Source organism: Artemia sp. Qi Xiang Cuo, chromosome 6 (genome assembly GCF_049724085.1).
Source record: "Artemia sp. Qi Xiang Cuo chromosome 6, ASM4972408v1, whole genome shotgun sequence".
NCBI classification, from domain to species: Eukaryota; Metazoa; Arthropoda; class Branchiopoda; order Anostraca; family Artemiidae; genus Artemia; species Artemia sp. Qi Xiang Cuo.
The window spans coordinates 66001843-66019035 of record NC_142799.1 but is presented as its reverse complement, the minus strand read 5'-3'; the positions used below and the strand labels follow the sequence as shown (position 1 = coordinate 66019035).

The window sequence follows — 17193 nt, the reverse complement described above, 5'->3', positions numbered from 1 at the left end:
TGTCTTTGTCATTTTAATTTGAAGGAAAAAGACTTGACCTAACAAGGAAACAAGGCTTAATTAAAACTCTTAATCTAAGGGACCTGAGGGATCTAAACCCATTTTACTAATCTTAAAATTGTATCACTTATTACCACCGGAAAAAAACTGATTGGAAGAACTTCTTCTAAACTTACTTGTTGTAGTAGTTGTTGCTACTGTTGTCGTCGTAGTTGGTGTTGTTGTTGTAGTCGGTGTTGTTGTAGTTACTGGTGTGGTGGTGGTTGGTGTAGTCGTCGTTGGAGTTGTTGTTGTAGTTGGTGGTGTTGTAGTTGGAGCTAGCAAAAGAAAAAAGCGTTTTTAAGTTAGCGAGGGATATACAAAGTATCCTTAATTACCAAACAACGAGGATATCAATTTTAACATGGAGCACATGAAAAATGTTTTGATAGATTTGGCACTTACTAGTACTACATGCTTTTTCTGTCAAAACATTCATTTTTGATTAAATATTCCTTCTTCTAAACACCGGTTATTCAGTTTTGTCTTTGTGTAGGCCAACGTGCACCAATTAGAGCCCAACTGGGGCCAATCCAGATACACGAAAAACCAGATACCCAAAACTTTCTAAACATATGTGTGAATTTAGTATGCTCCCCCTTCCCTAATAAATACCATCTTATGGAACGAATGCAGATTTAAATATTGTAGCGAACCGAGATACTAAACTAGAAAGTTTTGTGTAGCAGAATATAATTCTACTTAAACAATTGAAAATTTATTAAAAAAATTATCCATGATATTTCTTTGATTGTTCCACCGTTTGTTATAATAACAGTACGTACTGACGATTTTCTGATAAATTGCTAGAAACACAGTATTATCTAACAAAAATTGTTTGCTGAGAACATTCAGAAAGGTATTAATTGGACAATAAAAAGCTTGGAACTAAAAATTCAGGATAGCCAACTAGGCTAGCTTTTATAATTTCGAAGATCACACTGCATTTCTATGACGATAAATAAACACCTTCATATAGGGATAAATCCTTTAATAGACAGTGATAAATTTCACAAAAAAATACTAGATATTTCGGTCGCATATGCAGTGACCGTGATCAGTAATACCATCATCAGTAGGACGAAAATATCTAACATGTTTTTGTGAAATTTGTCATTGTCTATTAAAAGGATTTACCCCTATTTGAGCAGTTCATTTATAGGCTGGCTTATTTTTAAAGATTTTTTCGAAAGCCAACAGAACCATTTTTTAATTGAAAGTTTAAAATTTATAATTGCAGCATATAATAGCAGTCGAGAATTTCTTACCAATGTTTACACCCTGTAAAAATGTCAATATGGCTTTATTGTATAATCAGTTTTTAAATATTGTGCAGTTAATTCTCCCAAAAACTTACTCCAGCAACTATTCTAACTCTTTAAGATTCTCCCAAAGAATTAATTTCATATTTCTTCCTTATCTCAGGGATATTTGATTTGTAGAAAAATTGTTACCAAACAATTTTCGCAAGAAACTTCCTGTTCAAATAACTAATTAAAAAAAAGCTTTTTCCAAAAAACAAATTTTTCCAAAACAAATTAAAGAACTCCATCAAACCAAAAATGAACAAAATAAATCAAATGGTCTACCAAGCATACAACTACCACAAGTCAGAATCAATGAATATTTGAAACCCAATACGGGCAGATATTACAATTAATAACCTAGTCAAACTCAAAACGAGCAGAAATTACCACGAGTAAGCTTCAAAACCCTTGTGCTTTCTAAAAGCCAGAACATAATTTGTACTTTACTCAAAACAATCTTTAAATGTGTTCACTTTTATCAAACAGTAAGTGGCAATGACGAACTGTAGGTAAGGATCGAGCCAGCTCAATACCCGGCGAAAAGGCACTTCATATGGAAGGGGTCGTCGTAGAAACTTCGAAGGGGGCTCATTCGATTGGAAATCGAGAGTTCTAGTGCCCTTTTTAATAGTCGAAAGTTATTGGAGGGCAACTAGCTCCCCCCCTCATGCCCATCATTTCTCCAAAAACATGCAATAAAAACTTCTAGATAGCCATATTGTTCAGCGTAGTTGATTTCCAGTTAGAAAATATGTTTTTGAGGAGGACACTCTCCCACAAACCTCAGGGCTAGGGTTTTAAGTTATGCCCGGGGGGAATATAAGAACGATGTTGGCACAATGTATATTTATTACTTTTTACCTTCAGAGCAGGGCACTTCGCATCGAAAAAGTTGTCGTAGAAATTTCGAAAAGGGCTAATTCACTTAGAAACTGGAATGGCTTGTGCCCTATAGTCGAAAGTGATTGGAAGGCAACTAACACCCCTTCCACGCCCACTTTTTCCCAAAACACATCCAATCAAAATTTTGGGATAACCATTTTGTTCAGCGTAGTTGATTTCCAGATAGAAATTATGTTTTTGAGAAGGACACTCTCCCACAGCCTTCAGGACAAGGGTTGTAAACTATGCCCTGGGGGCATATGAGGTTTTGCATAGACGGCGTTGTCGTAGAAAACTTCAGAAAGGGCTCATTCGATTGGAAATTTAAATGGCTAGTTCCCTTTTTAATAGTCGAAAGTGATTCTAAGGCAACTGACACTCCTTCCACGCCCACCATTTCCCCAAACACATCCAATCAAAATTTTGATATAGCCATTTTATTCAACGTAGTTGAAAGTTCTGGAAATTATATGTTTGAGCAGGACACTCCCCCCACAGTCTTCAGGGGCAAGGGTTTGCCTTAGGGGCATATATGGTTCTTACGGAGGGAATGCTCGTATAAACTTCAGATAGGGCTCATTTGATTGGAAATTGAAAGTTCTATTTCACTTTTTAAGCGTCAAAAGATATTGAAGGGTAACCAGCTCCCCCCTCCCAAAAAAACTCTTTTTCCCTAATGCATCCAATAAAAATTTTAAGAAAGCCATTTTGTTAAAAATAGTACAAAGATCAAAGAACAAAAATTCTGGTGTCACCACAACCCCCCAGGGCCCGGAAGCAGGCTTTGTAAGTTATGCCCTGGGGGCATATATGGGTTTAAGGAAGGGATGCTCGTATTAACTTCAAAGAGGGCTCATTTGATTGGAAATTGAAAGTTCTAGCTCACTTTTTAATAGTCAAAAGAGATTGAAGGGCACCTAGCCCCCCATGCCCTTTTTTCTTCAAACATATCCGATAATAACTTTGAGATAGCTTTTTTTCTTAAAAAAAATAGTTCTAAGACCATATAACGAAAACTCCAGGGTCGACACAGCCCCCCCAGGGCACGAGGGCAAGTGTTGTAAGTTATACCCTGGGGGAATATATGGTTCTTATTGAAGGGATGCTCGTGAAAACTTCAAATATGGCTCATTTGATTGGAAATTGAAAGTTCTAGTTCAGTTTTTTAGAGTCAAAAGAGGTTTGAGGGCAACTAGCCCCCCACGAATCTTTTTCCCCAAATGCATCAATAAAAATTTTGAGATAGCCATTAAGTTAAAAATTGCTAAAAAGTCAGATAACAAAACTCAGGTATCGTCACAACCCCCCAGGGCCCAGGGGTAGGCGTTGTAAGTTACGCCCTGGGGCATATATGATGCGTATGAAAGGGATACTCGTATAAACTTCAGAGAGCGCTCATTTGATTGAAAATTGGCAGTTCGAGCTCACTTTTTAATAGTCGATGGGATCCAAGGGCATCTAGCCCCCCCCCCCACCCCCACCCCCACGCCTTCTTTTTCCAAACCCATCTGATGAAAATTTTGAGATAGACATTTTGTTAAAAATAGTTCAAAGGTGTGGTAAGAAAAAATCGGGTGTCAATACACCCCCCCGGGCCCAGGGGAAGGCGTTCTAAGCTATGCCCTAAGGGCAGATATGGTTCTTATGAAAGAGATGCTCGTATAAACTACCTAGAGGGCTCATTTGATTCGAAATTGAAAGTTTCAATTCACTTTTTAAGAGTCAACAGTGATTGGAGGGGAGCTAGCCTCCCCCCACACTCCATTTATTTCTTTTCCAAGAGGTACTTCACATAGAAGGGGTCGTCGTATAAACTTCAAAATGGGCTCATTCTATTGGAAATCGAGAGTTCTAGTGCCTTTTTAAGAGTCAAAAGTGATTGGAGGGCAACTGGCCCCCCAAGCCCGTTTTTCCCAAATACATCTTATAAAAAATTTGAGGTAGCCATTTCGTTAAAAATAGTTTAAAGGTCAGATAAGAAAAACTCCTGTGTCGACCCCTCCCCCCCACGGCCCGGGGCAGGCGTTGTAAGTTTTGTTCTGGGGGCATATATGGTTCTTATGGAAGGTATGCTCGTATAAACTTTCGAGGGCTCATATGATTGGAAATTGAAAGTTCTCATTAAATTTTTAAGAGTCAAAAGAGATTGGAGGGCAACTAACCCCCCTTTCCACGCCCTATTTTCCTCAAACCCATCCGATAAGAACTTTGAGAGAGCCATTTTTTCAAAATAGTTCAAAAGGGCAAATAACAAAACTCTGGTGGGCAGGCATTGTAAGCTATATCCTGGGGCCGTATGTTGTTCTTATGGAAGGTATGCTCGTATAAACTTCAGAGAGGGTTCATTTGAATGGGAATTAAAAGTTGTAGTTCATTTTCTCAGAGTGAAAAAAGATCGGAGGGCAACTAGCCCGTCCCGCCCTCCACGCCTTTGGGTGTATCGGATGGATAAACCCATCCGATAAAAATTTGAGGTTACAATTTTGTTAAAAATAGTTCAACCACCAGATATTAAAACTCCGGGGTCGACACAACCCCCCAGTACCCAGGGACAGGCGTTGTAAGTTATACTCTGGGTATATATATGGTTCTTATAGAAAGTATACTCGTATAAACTTCAGAGAGGGCTCATTTGATTGAAAAAAGAAAGTTCTGGTTCACTTTTAAAGAGTCAAAAGAGACCGAAGCTTAATTAGTCCCCCCCCCCCAACCGTATTTTCCCAAACCCATCCGATAAAAATTTTGAGATAGTAATTTTGTTAAAAATAATTCAACAAAATATTAACATCAGATAACAAAAACTCCGAGGTTGACACAAACCCATTTTTCACTTTGATATTGTTACTTTGATACCAGTTTTGATACTTTGATGAATATTTGATTTTTTTTTCAAAGTTTGATTTTGAAAAAAGGAATTTTCAAAAACTTGAAATTGTTTGCAATCAAAAACGGACAAAAGTTAATCAAAAATAAACTTTCCAAAAAAGAAGTTTTTCAAAGAAAAGTAAAGGCCATTTTAAACTTAAGCTCAGCAGATACAAATACCTTTTAAAATTCAAACTCAGAAATTACTATTAAAGAATAAATGAAACCCAAAACGAACAGAAATTAAATAAACAATCATAGCAAAAACGTACAACAAGTAATACTATCAATGAATAAATAGATCTTAAAGCGAGTAATGCTTAGATTGAATATGAAAATCAAGCTAAACAAAAAAAAATACTTTCCTATTTAATTATAAATGAAACTTAAAACGAACAGAAATTAAATAAATAATCAATGCAAAGAAAAACACAATAGATATTAATGTATACTAATAAATAAATCTAAAAACGAGTGAAACTTAAATTGAATATGTAAATGAAGCTTGAAACGAACAAAAATCACTACAAACAAGAGTTTGGGTATGACCTCCTTCTCTCACTGTAAAAGTCTAAAGCCTACTGCGTCACTGGCGCTTTACTGAGAACTATATGCGTCTTGAACAGTCTTGGAAGGTATAAACAACATCAAATTGAATATTTGATGTATAATGATATTAATTGTTGAAAGATCCATCAGTTCAAGAACTTATTTCACTGTAATTGTATTTTTAGTAGGCTTTTGGTTTTTATTTAGAGTTAGGAAAGGAGGTAGTATCCAAACACTTGTTTGTAGTGAAACTATATTTGTCTTTAACAACTTTAAAAAGAGCTAATTAATTTAACTGAATATTTGATGTATAATGATATTAATTGCTGAAAGCGCATCAGTTCAAAATGTTACTATAATTTTCATGCTTATTTTCAATATTAAGCACAAAATAAAATATTTTTTTATAAAATTGGTTTCGGTTTTTGCCAAAATTGGTATCAAAGCTGCATTAATTAAATAAATTAAATTAAAATAAATTAGTTTTTTTAACTGAAGGTAAGGAGTTAATAACTTTAAGAAATCAAAAATTAATATAGATTTTAAAGAATAAATGTCAGCATATGTATATTAAACTGACAATGCACATTCATTTTTTTTTCAGTAAAGTGCAAATTAATTATATTCTGGCTTTTCGAAAGCATAAGGATTTTGAACCCTACTCATGTTAATTTCTGCTCGTTTTGAGTTTGATTCGATTATTTATTGTAATTTCAGTTCGTTTTTGGTTTCATTTATACATTAAGGCTGATTTGTGGTAGTTGTATGTTTGGTAGATCATTTGATTCTATTTTGTTCATTTTTGGTTTAATGGAGTTTTTTACTTTTTTTTAAAAAAAGCTATTCTGTGGAATTTTTTTTAAATTAATTTCTAATTGTTTTATATTGACATAGGATTTTTTTAGAGGAAAAAAATAATAGTTTTAATTTTTCCATTTTTTCAAGAATTTATAGTTTTGCTTGCTATTTGTATGCTGAAAAACTTTTTCAGCAATTTAAAACAACACAACCCCTTTTGAAAACCATGACACAAATAGTAGTGTTTAATTTTGTCATATACAAACTTAATACCATTCCCAAAATATTATATCTATGCTCTTTCACAGCCTGGATACACTTACACTCTTTTGATTTAGTAAAATTTTAGGAGCAGAAGTAGTAATAGAAGTAGCCCCGAAAGTTTGAGCTTGATACCCTCAGTCGTTCTTGGTATGTTGCTGAGTTGTCTTATTGGCAACCAGAATACAAAACAGTGGGTTTGGATTTAATTTTAAAGCAACATTTAGTTTTTAAGCACAATGGGCAAATTACATAACTGGGGGGGGGGTGACCAAGCCAATAACCCTAGAGATATAGTTACCAGACTGTTCAGCCATGCTAAACAAAATGGTTGTCTTAAAATTTTGATTGGAAGTGTCTGGAAAATTATGAGCTAAAGAGGACGGCTGATTGCCCTCTAATCACCTTTGACTCTTAAGAGGGTACTAGAACTTTTAATTTTCAATCAAATTATCTCCTTTAGAATATCAGTGATATTAAAAGCTATGATAGAGCATCACTGCCTATGTCCTTATATGCCGTTTATTGCTTATATGCCCTTTTAATTCCTACCCCTAATTGAAACTCCCTCTAAAATTTCCTTACAAGTTTCAACTTAATGTCATTAGTGTCGTTCGTTACAGTAACCGTAAAAGCAGCATTAAATGTATACACACAGCGTCTTCTGGCTAGTTCAAAATCCACAACCTTTGAAGGTACGAAGGTGACATTTTCAGAGAATATTTCTGTTGTACGGATGACAACCTACCATCCGTATACAGGTTGTCAAAAGGGCATATCAGCAATATCTTAGGAACAGTTTCGTGTGTGAAATTAAAACTTACAACGCTTGTTGTGGGGGGTGTTGAACTAACCAAAAGATAAAATTTGCATCATAATACGACTGCTTCTACTCCTACCACTACTACAACTGCTACTATTATTTTTACTGCTACTACTACTACTGATATTAATGCTAATACTGCTACTATTAACTGTACTCCTACTGCTACTACTATAACTACTGGTGCTACTGCTAATAAACCTAAGAGAATTAAGGCAACAATTTTGGGCAATATTGTAACTGTATTGAAGTAAATTCAAACACACTATGCCAATACAGGTTGTCAAGAAGACGTATGAGCAAAGTATAAACACATACAACAAGTACAACTGACAAAACCTATCACATACAACTGACAAAACCTATCCTCTCCACACAAAAAAAGTGACCCTTTGTCCGCGTCTCCAGAGACGATTCCATACCTATGCGAACCTGGGGGATAGTTCCGTAAGTTCCGTAGGTGATTATACTTGTTCCGTAAAAGCTGTATTAAATTTATTTCATTGGGTCGGAGCGATTAAGTAGTACAGCATTTTTCCTCTAGAGGCGCTGAGGTACGCGGGGTCACTTTTGGAGAGTTTAGTCAGTACTTGTTGTATGTGTTTATACTTTGCGTATGAGTGATGCTTCAGGACCGGTTGGTGGTATTAAGTTAAAAATTTCATCGCGTGTTGAAGAGAATGTTGAAAAACAGGTGCTATTTGTATACTGGTACTAATGCAACTACTGTTAAAACAACTATTGCTACGCATAACTACTGTACCTTTCAACAATACTGAAAAAAAGGGATGTCTCATAACTTTGTTTGGATCTTTGTCATGAGAAATGATGGGCGGTGGGGGGTCTCTCAAATCACTTTTACTCTTAAAAAGGGCACTATAACTTCCAATTTAAAATCAAATGAGACCCGTCTGAATTTAATACGACCACCTATTCCATAAAATATTCCCCAAGGGCATAACTTAAATCCCTTGCCCCAGGGTTCTGGGGGGTTGTGCCAATCCAGGAGGCATTGTCATATGTTATTTGGACTATTTTAAACAAAATTGCTCTTACACAATTTCGATCAGATACATTTGGTGAAAAGAGAAGTAGTTGGGGGGTGGGGGGAGGGGGGCTACTTGACCTCCATCACTATCGACTCTTAAAAGGCAACTACAACTTCCAATTTAAACCAAATGAGCCACCGCTAAAGTTTATACAACCATCCTTTCCATAAGAACCTTAAATGCCCCAATTTACAACCCTCGCCCTCAGGCTCTGGTGGTTTGTATCAACTTCAAAAGCCTTGTTATATGATATTTGGACTATTTTGAATAAAAGGACATTTTCAAAATATCAGTTAGATACATCTCGGGAAAACACGACGTTTTGTGCGTGTGTGTATAGCTGCGATCTGACCACTTTTACTCTTAAAAAGGGCACTTGAACTTCTGGTTACCAATCCAATGAATCCCCTTCGAAGCACATACAACCACCCTTTCTATAAGGACCTAATATGCCTCAGGGCATAATTTACAACCCTTTCCTGAGATCTGTAGGGGGGGGTGTCTTCCTCACAGACATAAATTCCAAAACCTTCAACTACGATGAATAACATGGTTATCTCCAAATTTTGATTCGAGGTGTCAAGGGAAATGACGAGCTTGGAGGAGGGGGGGCTGGTTGGTCTCAGATCACTTTGACTCTTGGTCAACCCTCTTAAGACTATAGGCGGGCGTTCCTGGTTTGCCTCTTGTTAGAGGCAATCTAACGGTCTTATGTCAATTTTTGAATTCTTGATCAGCATGCCTTAGACTCTTGGCAGGCATGCCTTTTCAAAAACTAACCTGACAATTATGTGTCCAATAAGAGAGTCATACATACTCCTGCCATTTACCCGTGCCCCAGCCATTTAAACATTTGCCGGATTTTGGCCGTGCCCCAGCCATTTAAACATTTGCCTCTCAATTACTTGGACTATCTGTCTTGGCTTTTCTCTGTCTACAATTACCCAGCGTCTTGATGCAACCTATTGCAAAATACTTGATAACTTCAATTCAAAAGGCATTATAACTTCCCATTTCAAATCAAATAAGCCCATTCTGAAGTTTATACGACCGCCCATTCCATAAAAACCGTATATGCCCTCATGGCATAACTTACAACCCTATCCGCACGGCGCTGGGGGGGGGGGTGTCACTCCTAGAGATATTATTATACGTAATTTTTAACTATTTTGAACAGAATCACTATCTGACAATTTCAATCAAATGTGTTTGGTGAAAAGAGGAGTTGTCGGGGAGGGGGGGGGGAGGGTCTAAATGCCCTCCATCAGTTTTGACACTTAAAAAGGAAAAAACAACTTCCAGATTCTCAACCAAATGAGCCTCTTCTAAAGTTAAACAACCATCCCTTCCAGAAAAACTTTCAGTACCCCGCGGCTTAGCTTACAACCCTCGTACCTAGGTTCTGGTGGTTTGTTTTAGCCCCAAAAGACATTTTTATATCACTTTGACTATTAAAAAGGGCACTAGAAATTGAGATTACGAATCCAATGAGTCCCCACCGAAGTATGTACAACCATCCTTTCTATAAAAACCTTATTTGCCCCCGAGGCATAACTTACAACCCCTTCCCTGAAATCTGTGGGGGCAGGGGTGTCTTGCTCAAAGAAATAATTTCCGGACTCTTCAACTACAATCAACAAACTTGCTATCTTCAAATTTTAATTGGATGTGTTTGGGGGAATGATGAACGTTGGGGGGGGGGGGCTAGTTGTTCTCAATTCGCTTTTGACTCTTAAAAAGGATGTTATAACTTTCAATTTCAAATCAAATGAACAAAATCCTTATACGACCCGAGGCTGAGGCTTACAACCCTATCCCAAGGGAATTGGGGGTCATGTCAACCCTAGAGTCATTGTTTTGACTATTTTGAAGAAGAGACTATTTTGAGCAGAAGTGCTATCTCACAGGGGCGGATCCAGGATTTTTTTTAGGGGAGGCGCAAAATAGGTTAATCCGAAAATTTTTTTAGGGGGGGGGGGCAAAATAGCTTGATCCGATAAACTTGCGTTTGGAGCAAGTTTAATTAACGAAAACTTGAGTTAATTAAGTAAATTACACTACTTCAGACTACGCTAGGGGGAGGGGGACACTATCTCACAATTTTGATCAGATTTGTTTGATGAACAGGGGTAGTCGGAGAGGGGATTAGCTGCCCTTCGTCACTTTTGACTCTTAAAAGGGAACTAGAACTTCCAATTTATAACCAAATGAGCCTCTTTTAAAGTTTATACAACCATTCCTTCCATAAAAACCTAAAATACGCCCTGGGCTTAACTTTCAACCCCCGCTCCTAGACTCTGGGGTTTGTTTCAACCCCAAAAGCCGTGTTATATGATATTTAGACTATTTTCAATCAAATGGCTATCTTAAAATATCTATTACATGCATTTCTGGACAATACGGCGTGTGCGTGTATGTGTGAGTGGGGGGGGGGGGGGGTTGTAGCTGCCCTCCGATCACTTTGACTCTTAAAAAGAGAAGTAGAAATTCTGATTACCAGTCCAATGAACCCCCTCCAAAGTTATTATGACCACGCTTTCTATTAAAAACCTTATATGCCCCCGGGGCATAGCATACAACCCTTGCCCTGAGAGCAGTGGGGGGGGGGGATTTGTTTTTCTCTGATACAATTTCAGGACCTTTCAAATACGTCAAACGAAATGGCCTTCTCAAAATTTGATTGAAATTTGGGAAATGATGGGGTGGGGGGCTGGGTTCATTTCCCTTCTGATCACTTTCGACTAATAAAAAGGGCACTAGCCCTCTCAATTTCCAATCAAAAAAGCTCTTTTTGAAGTTGCTACAACAACACTTTCTATCAAAACCTTATATGCTCCCAGGGCAGACCTTTCAACTACGTTGAACAAAATGGCTATATTAAAACGTTGATCGGAAGTTTTTGGGGAACTGACGGGTGTGGGGGGTAATGAGCAGCAGAGCTTCTCATTTCCAATCCAATGAACCCCCTACAAAGTTTATACGACCACGCTTTCTATAAAAAACCTTATATGCCCCCAGGACATAAATTACAACCATTGCCCTGAGGGCAAGGGGGGATTTTTCATCCACAAAGACATAAATTCAAGACTTGGAAGTGTTTGGAGAACTGACGGGCGTGGGAGGGGGGTGGTCATTTGTCCTTCGATTACTTTCGACTAATAAAAAGGGCACTAGCCCTTTCAATTTCCTATTGAATAAACCCTTTTTGAAGTTTCTACGACAACACTTTCTATAAAAACCTTATATACCAACAAGGTATAACTTAAGGCCGTTGCCCTGAGGGCTGTGGGAGGGGGGGGTGGCTTGTCATCCTCAAAGACATAATTTCTGGACTTTTCAACTACATTGGACAAAATAGCTATCTCAATATTTTTATTGGAAGTGTTTGGGGAAATGGTGGTTGTGGGAGGAGAGTTAGTTGCCCTCCAATCACTTTCGACTATTAAAAAGTGCACCAGTACTCTCAATTTCCAATCGAATAATCCCGTTTTGAAGTTCCTACGACAATACTTTCTATAAAACACCTTATTTTCCTCCGCGGTGTAACTTACAGCCCTTGGGCTGAGGACTGTTGTGTGGGGGGTGTCATCCTGAAATACATAATTTCCGGACCCTTCAACTATGTTGAAAAACAATGGCTATGTCAAAATTCTCATTGAAAAGTTTTGGGGAAATAGTGGACGTGGAAAGGGGGTTAGTTGCCCTCCCATCACTTTTGACTATTAAAAAGGGCACTAGCCCATTCAGTTTCCAATCGAATATTTCTTTTTTTAAAGTTTCTACGACAACTCTTTCGATATGAATTGCCCTGGTCTAAAAAAAAAAAAAAAAAAAAAAATATTAATAATACATTGTGTTAACATTGTTCTTTACTTAAACGTTCTTGTTGAGATTTCGTCGGTGGTCCTCTTTAAAATGGAATTAAAACAGCTTTTCAAATGAAATTAAAAAGCGGCATCAAAGTTCAAAACGACTATGGATTGTCTTCTGTGTGATTAGGGAGGTGCCCCACCCAAGATCCGCTCTTGACCCTAAACTTAACTCATAATTATCTGAAAGAATTTTAAAGAGCCAAAGATATAGTCTGTAATATATAGGTTGTAATTGCAGGTGTTGTATTTATTGATTGCCTTTAAAAACGCTGCAACTAAAAACTTTATTTTTTGAAGGGAGTAATAATAAATAATCCCTTCTGTTCTCGAGGAATACATATATACGAGTTTACTGTAAAAAATTTGGGAGGCTGTGGGAGGGTTGTCATCCTCAAAGACCTAATTTCCAGAACTATCAAGTACGTTTAGCAAAATGTTTATCTCAAAATTTTAATTGGATATGTTTGGGAAAATTGTGGGCTTGAAAGGGTTTAGTTACCCTCAAATCACTTTCGACCATTAAAAACGGACTAGCCCTCTCAGTTTGCAATTTAGTGAGCACCTTTTTGAAATTCTCTACGACAACGCTATCTATATAAACCTTATATGCCCCCAGGGCATAACTTACAACCTTAGCCATGGGGGCTCTGGGTGGTTTATCATCCTCAAATACATAATTTCCAGAACGTTCAACTACGTTGAACAAAATGGCTATCTCAAAACTTTGATTGGATGTGTTTGGGAAAATGATGGGCGTGGGAGGGGGTTTGTTGCCCTTCAATAACTTTCGACAACTAAAAAGTATCCGAATTTCAGTATCCAAACGAATGAGCCCTTTTTGGAGATTCTATAAAATCACTTTCTATAAAAAAAAAACCTTATATGCCCCCAGGGCATAACTTACAACCCTTGCCCTGAGGGCTGTGGGGGGTGGGGGGCGTCATCTTCAAAGACTTAACTTCCAGAACTTTCAACTACGTTGAAAATAATGGCCATCTTAAAATTTGATTGTATGTGTTTGGGAAATGGTGAGCGTGAGAGGGGATTAGTTGCCCTCCAATCATTTTCAACTATCAAAAAGGACACTAGCCATTTCAATTTCCAATCGAATGAGCCCTTTTTGAAGTTTCTACGACAACGCTCTCTATAAAAACGTATATGTCCCCAGAGCATAACTTACAACCCTTGCCCTGAGGGCTGTGGGGGGAGTGCCCTGCTCAAAGACATAATTTCCAGAACTTTCAACTACGTTGAAAAAAATGGCCATCTTAAAATTTGATTGCATGTGTTTGGAAATCGGTGAGCGAGAGAGGGGATTAATTGCCCTCCAATCATTTTCCAATATCAAAAAGGACACTAGCCATTTCAATTTACAATCGAATGAGCCCTTTTAGAAGTTTCTAAGACAATGCTTTCTATAAGAACCTTGTATGCCCCCAGGGAATAACTTATAACTTCTCCCCGACCCCTGAGGGCTCGAAGAGAAGTTTCATCCCCAAAGACTTAATTTCCAGAACAATCAACTAGGTTGAACGTAATGGTGGACGTGAGAGGGGCGTTAGTTGTCCTTCAATAACTTTCGACTACGAAAAAGAGCACTAGCCCTTTCAATTTCCAGTCGAATGAGACCTTTTTGAAGTTTCTACGACAACGCATTATATAAAAACTTATATGCCCCCAGGGAATAACTTACAACCCTTACCCTGAGGGCTGTGGGGGGGGGGGGGCTGTCCTGCTGAAAGACATAATTTCCAGAATTTTCAGCTACGTTGAACAAAATGGTTATCTCAAAATTTTGATTGGATGTGTTTGGAGAAATGGTAGGTCTGGAAGGGGTATTAGTTGCCTTCTAATCACTTTCGACCATTAAAAAGGGCATTAGCCATTTCAATTTACAATCAAATGAGCCCTTTTTGAAGTTTCCACGACAATACTTTCTATAAGAAACCTTGCATGCCCCTAGGGCACAAGTTACAACGCTTGTCGTGAAGACTGTGGGGGGTTGTCATCCTCAAAGATGTAATTTCTACAATTCTCAACTAAGTTGAAGAAAATAGTTATCTCAAAATTTAGATTGGATGTGTTTTGGGAAAAGGTGGGCGTGTAAGGGGGGTTAACCTCCAATCATTTTTACTATTGAAAAGGGCACTAGCCCTTTAATTTCCAATCGAATGAGCCCTTTTTCAAATTTTTGCAACAAAGCTTTCAATAAAAACATTATATGCCCTTTAGGCATAACTTACAACCTTAGCCCTGAGGGCTCTGGGGGGAGTGTCATCCTCAAAGACCTAATTTCCAGAACATTCAACTACGTTGAACAAAATGGCTATGTAAGTTTTGATTGGATATATCTGGGGAGATGGTGGGCATGAGAGGGAGGTTAGTTACCCTCCAATCACTTTCGACTTTAAAAAAGGGCACTAGGCCTCTCAATTTCCAATTGAAGGAGACCCTTTTGAAGTTTTAAAACAACGCTATCTGTTAAAACCTTATATGCCCCCAAGGCATAAATTACAACCTTTGCCTTGGGGGCTCTGGGGGGTTTGTCATCCTCAAAAGCATAATTTCCAGAGCTTTGAACTACGGTGAACGAAATGGCTTTCTCCAAATTTTAATTGGATGTGTTTGGGAAAATAATGGGTGTCAGAGAGGGGTTAGTTGCCCTCCCATCATTTTCAACTATTAGAAAGAGCACTAGCCATTTCAATTTCTAATCGAATGAGCCCTTTTTGAAGTTTTACGATAAAGCTTTCTATTAAACCTTATAATTCCCCAGGGCATAACTTACAACCTTTGATCTGAGGGCTGTGGGGGGAGTCTCCTACTCAAAGACATAATTTCGAAAACTTTCAACTAAATGGCTATCTCAATATTTTGATTGGATGTATTAGGGGAAATGGTAGGCTTAGAATTGGTGTTAGTTACCTTCCAATCACTTTCGACTATTAAAAAGGGCACTAGCCATTTCAATTTCCAATCGAATGAGCCCTTTTTGAACTTTCTACAACAACGCTTTCTATAAGAACCTTATATGCCCCCAGCGCATAACTTACAACACTTACCCTGAAGGCTGTAGGGGGGGAGGAGGATTGTCATCCTCAAAGATCTAATTTCCAGAACTTTCAACTACGCTGAACAAAATGACTATCTCAAAATTTTGATTGCTTGTGTTTGGCGAAAAGATGGGCATGAGAGGGCGGTTTGTTGCCCTCCAATCACTTTTTACTATTAAAAAGGGCACTAGCCCTTTGAATTTCCAATCGAATGAGCCCTTTTTCAAGTTTCTAAAACAAAGGTTTCAATAAAAACATTATATTCCCCCAGAGCATAGTTTACAACATTATTCCTGAGTGCTCTGGGGGAAGTGCAATCCCCAAATACCTAATTTACAGAACTTTCAAATACGTTGAACAAAATGGTTATTTGTAAATTTTGATTGGACGTGTTTGACGAAATGGTTGGCATGACAGAGGGGTCAGTTACCCTCCAATCACTTTCGAGTATTAAAAAAGGCACTAGTCCTCACAATTTCCAATTGAATGAGCCAATTTTGAAATTTGTACGACAACGCTATCTGTAAAAACCTTTTATGCCCCCAGGGCAAAACTTACAGCCTTTACTCTGGGGGGGGGGTTGTAATCGTCCAATACATAATTTCCGAGAACTTTCAACTACGTTGAACAAAATGGCTAACTCAAAACTTTGACTGGATGTGTTTGGGGAAATAGTGGACGTGAGAGAGGGGTTAGTTGCCCTTCAATAACTTTTGACTATTAAAAAGAGCACTAGCCCTTTCAATTTCCAATAGAATGAGCCCTTTTTGAAGTTTCTACAACATCGCTTTCTATAAGAATCTCATTTGTCCCCTGGCCATAACTTACAACCCCTGCCCGGAGGGCTGTGGGGAAAGTGCAATCCCCAAATGCCTAATTTGCAGAACTTTCAAATACGTTGAAGAAAATGGTTATCTAAAAATTTTGATTGGACGTGTTTGGGGAAATGCTTGGCATGAGAGGGGGGTCAGTTACCCTCCAATCACTTTAGACTATTAAAAAAGCCACTAGTCCTCACAATTTCCAACTGAATGAGCCAATTTTGAAGTTTCAACGACAACGCTTTTTATAGAAACCTTATATGCCCCCAGGGCACAAGTTACAACTTTTGCCTTTAGGGCTGTGGGGGGGGGGTGTCATCCTCAAAGATCTAATTTCGAGAACTTTCAAACACGTTGAACCAAATGGCTATCTCAAAATTATCATTGGATGTGTTTGGGAAAAAGGTGGTCCTGAGAGGGGGGTTAGTTACCCTCCAATCATATTCGACTATTAAAAAGAGAACTAGCCCTTTGAGTTTCTAATCGAATTAGCCCTTTTTGTAGTTTTTATGACAAAGCTTTCTATAAAAACTTTATATGCCCCCAGGGCATTACTTAAAACCCTTGCCCTGAGGGCTGTGGGGGGAGTTCCCTCCTCAAAAACATAATTTCTATCTGGAAATCAACTACGCTGAACCAAATGATTATCTCAAAATTTTGATTGGATGGTTTTGGGGAAATGGTGGGCGTGGAAGGGGCGTTAATTGCCTTCCAATCACTTTCGACTATTAAAAAGCGTACTAGCCATTCAAATTTCCAATCGAATGAGCCCTTTTTGAAACTAACCCATTTGTGTTAGTTTTAGTTCAAATGTATAGGTTTACTAGAGTAGTTGTGAGAGAGGGTAAGCAAGTTTCAAGGGTTGTTAGAGGAT

The 17193-nt window shown here is 38.0% G+C and overlaps 1 protein-coding gene across 3 annotated transcripts in view; it reads right to left on the bottom strand.

The window, feature by feature from the left end:
• The window catches only part of LOC148951521 (uncharacterized), a 223414-nt gene that overhangs the window by 35289 nt on the left and 170932 nt on the right, over positions 1–17193 (bottom strand). For 2 of the 3 annotated variants that reach the window (XM_089090307.1, XM_089090308.1), the window contains exon 5: positions 177–317. The exons of the other annotated variant lie outside the window; for it this stretch is intronic. In XM_089090307.1, coding sequence (XP_088946433.1) covers positions 177–317 — 141 coding nt within the window. The remainder of the gene's footprint in view (positions 1–176; positions 318–17193) is intronic. 3 annotated transcript variants of the gene reach the window in all.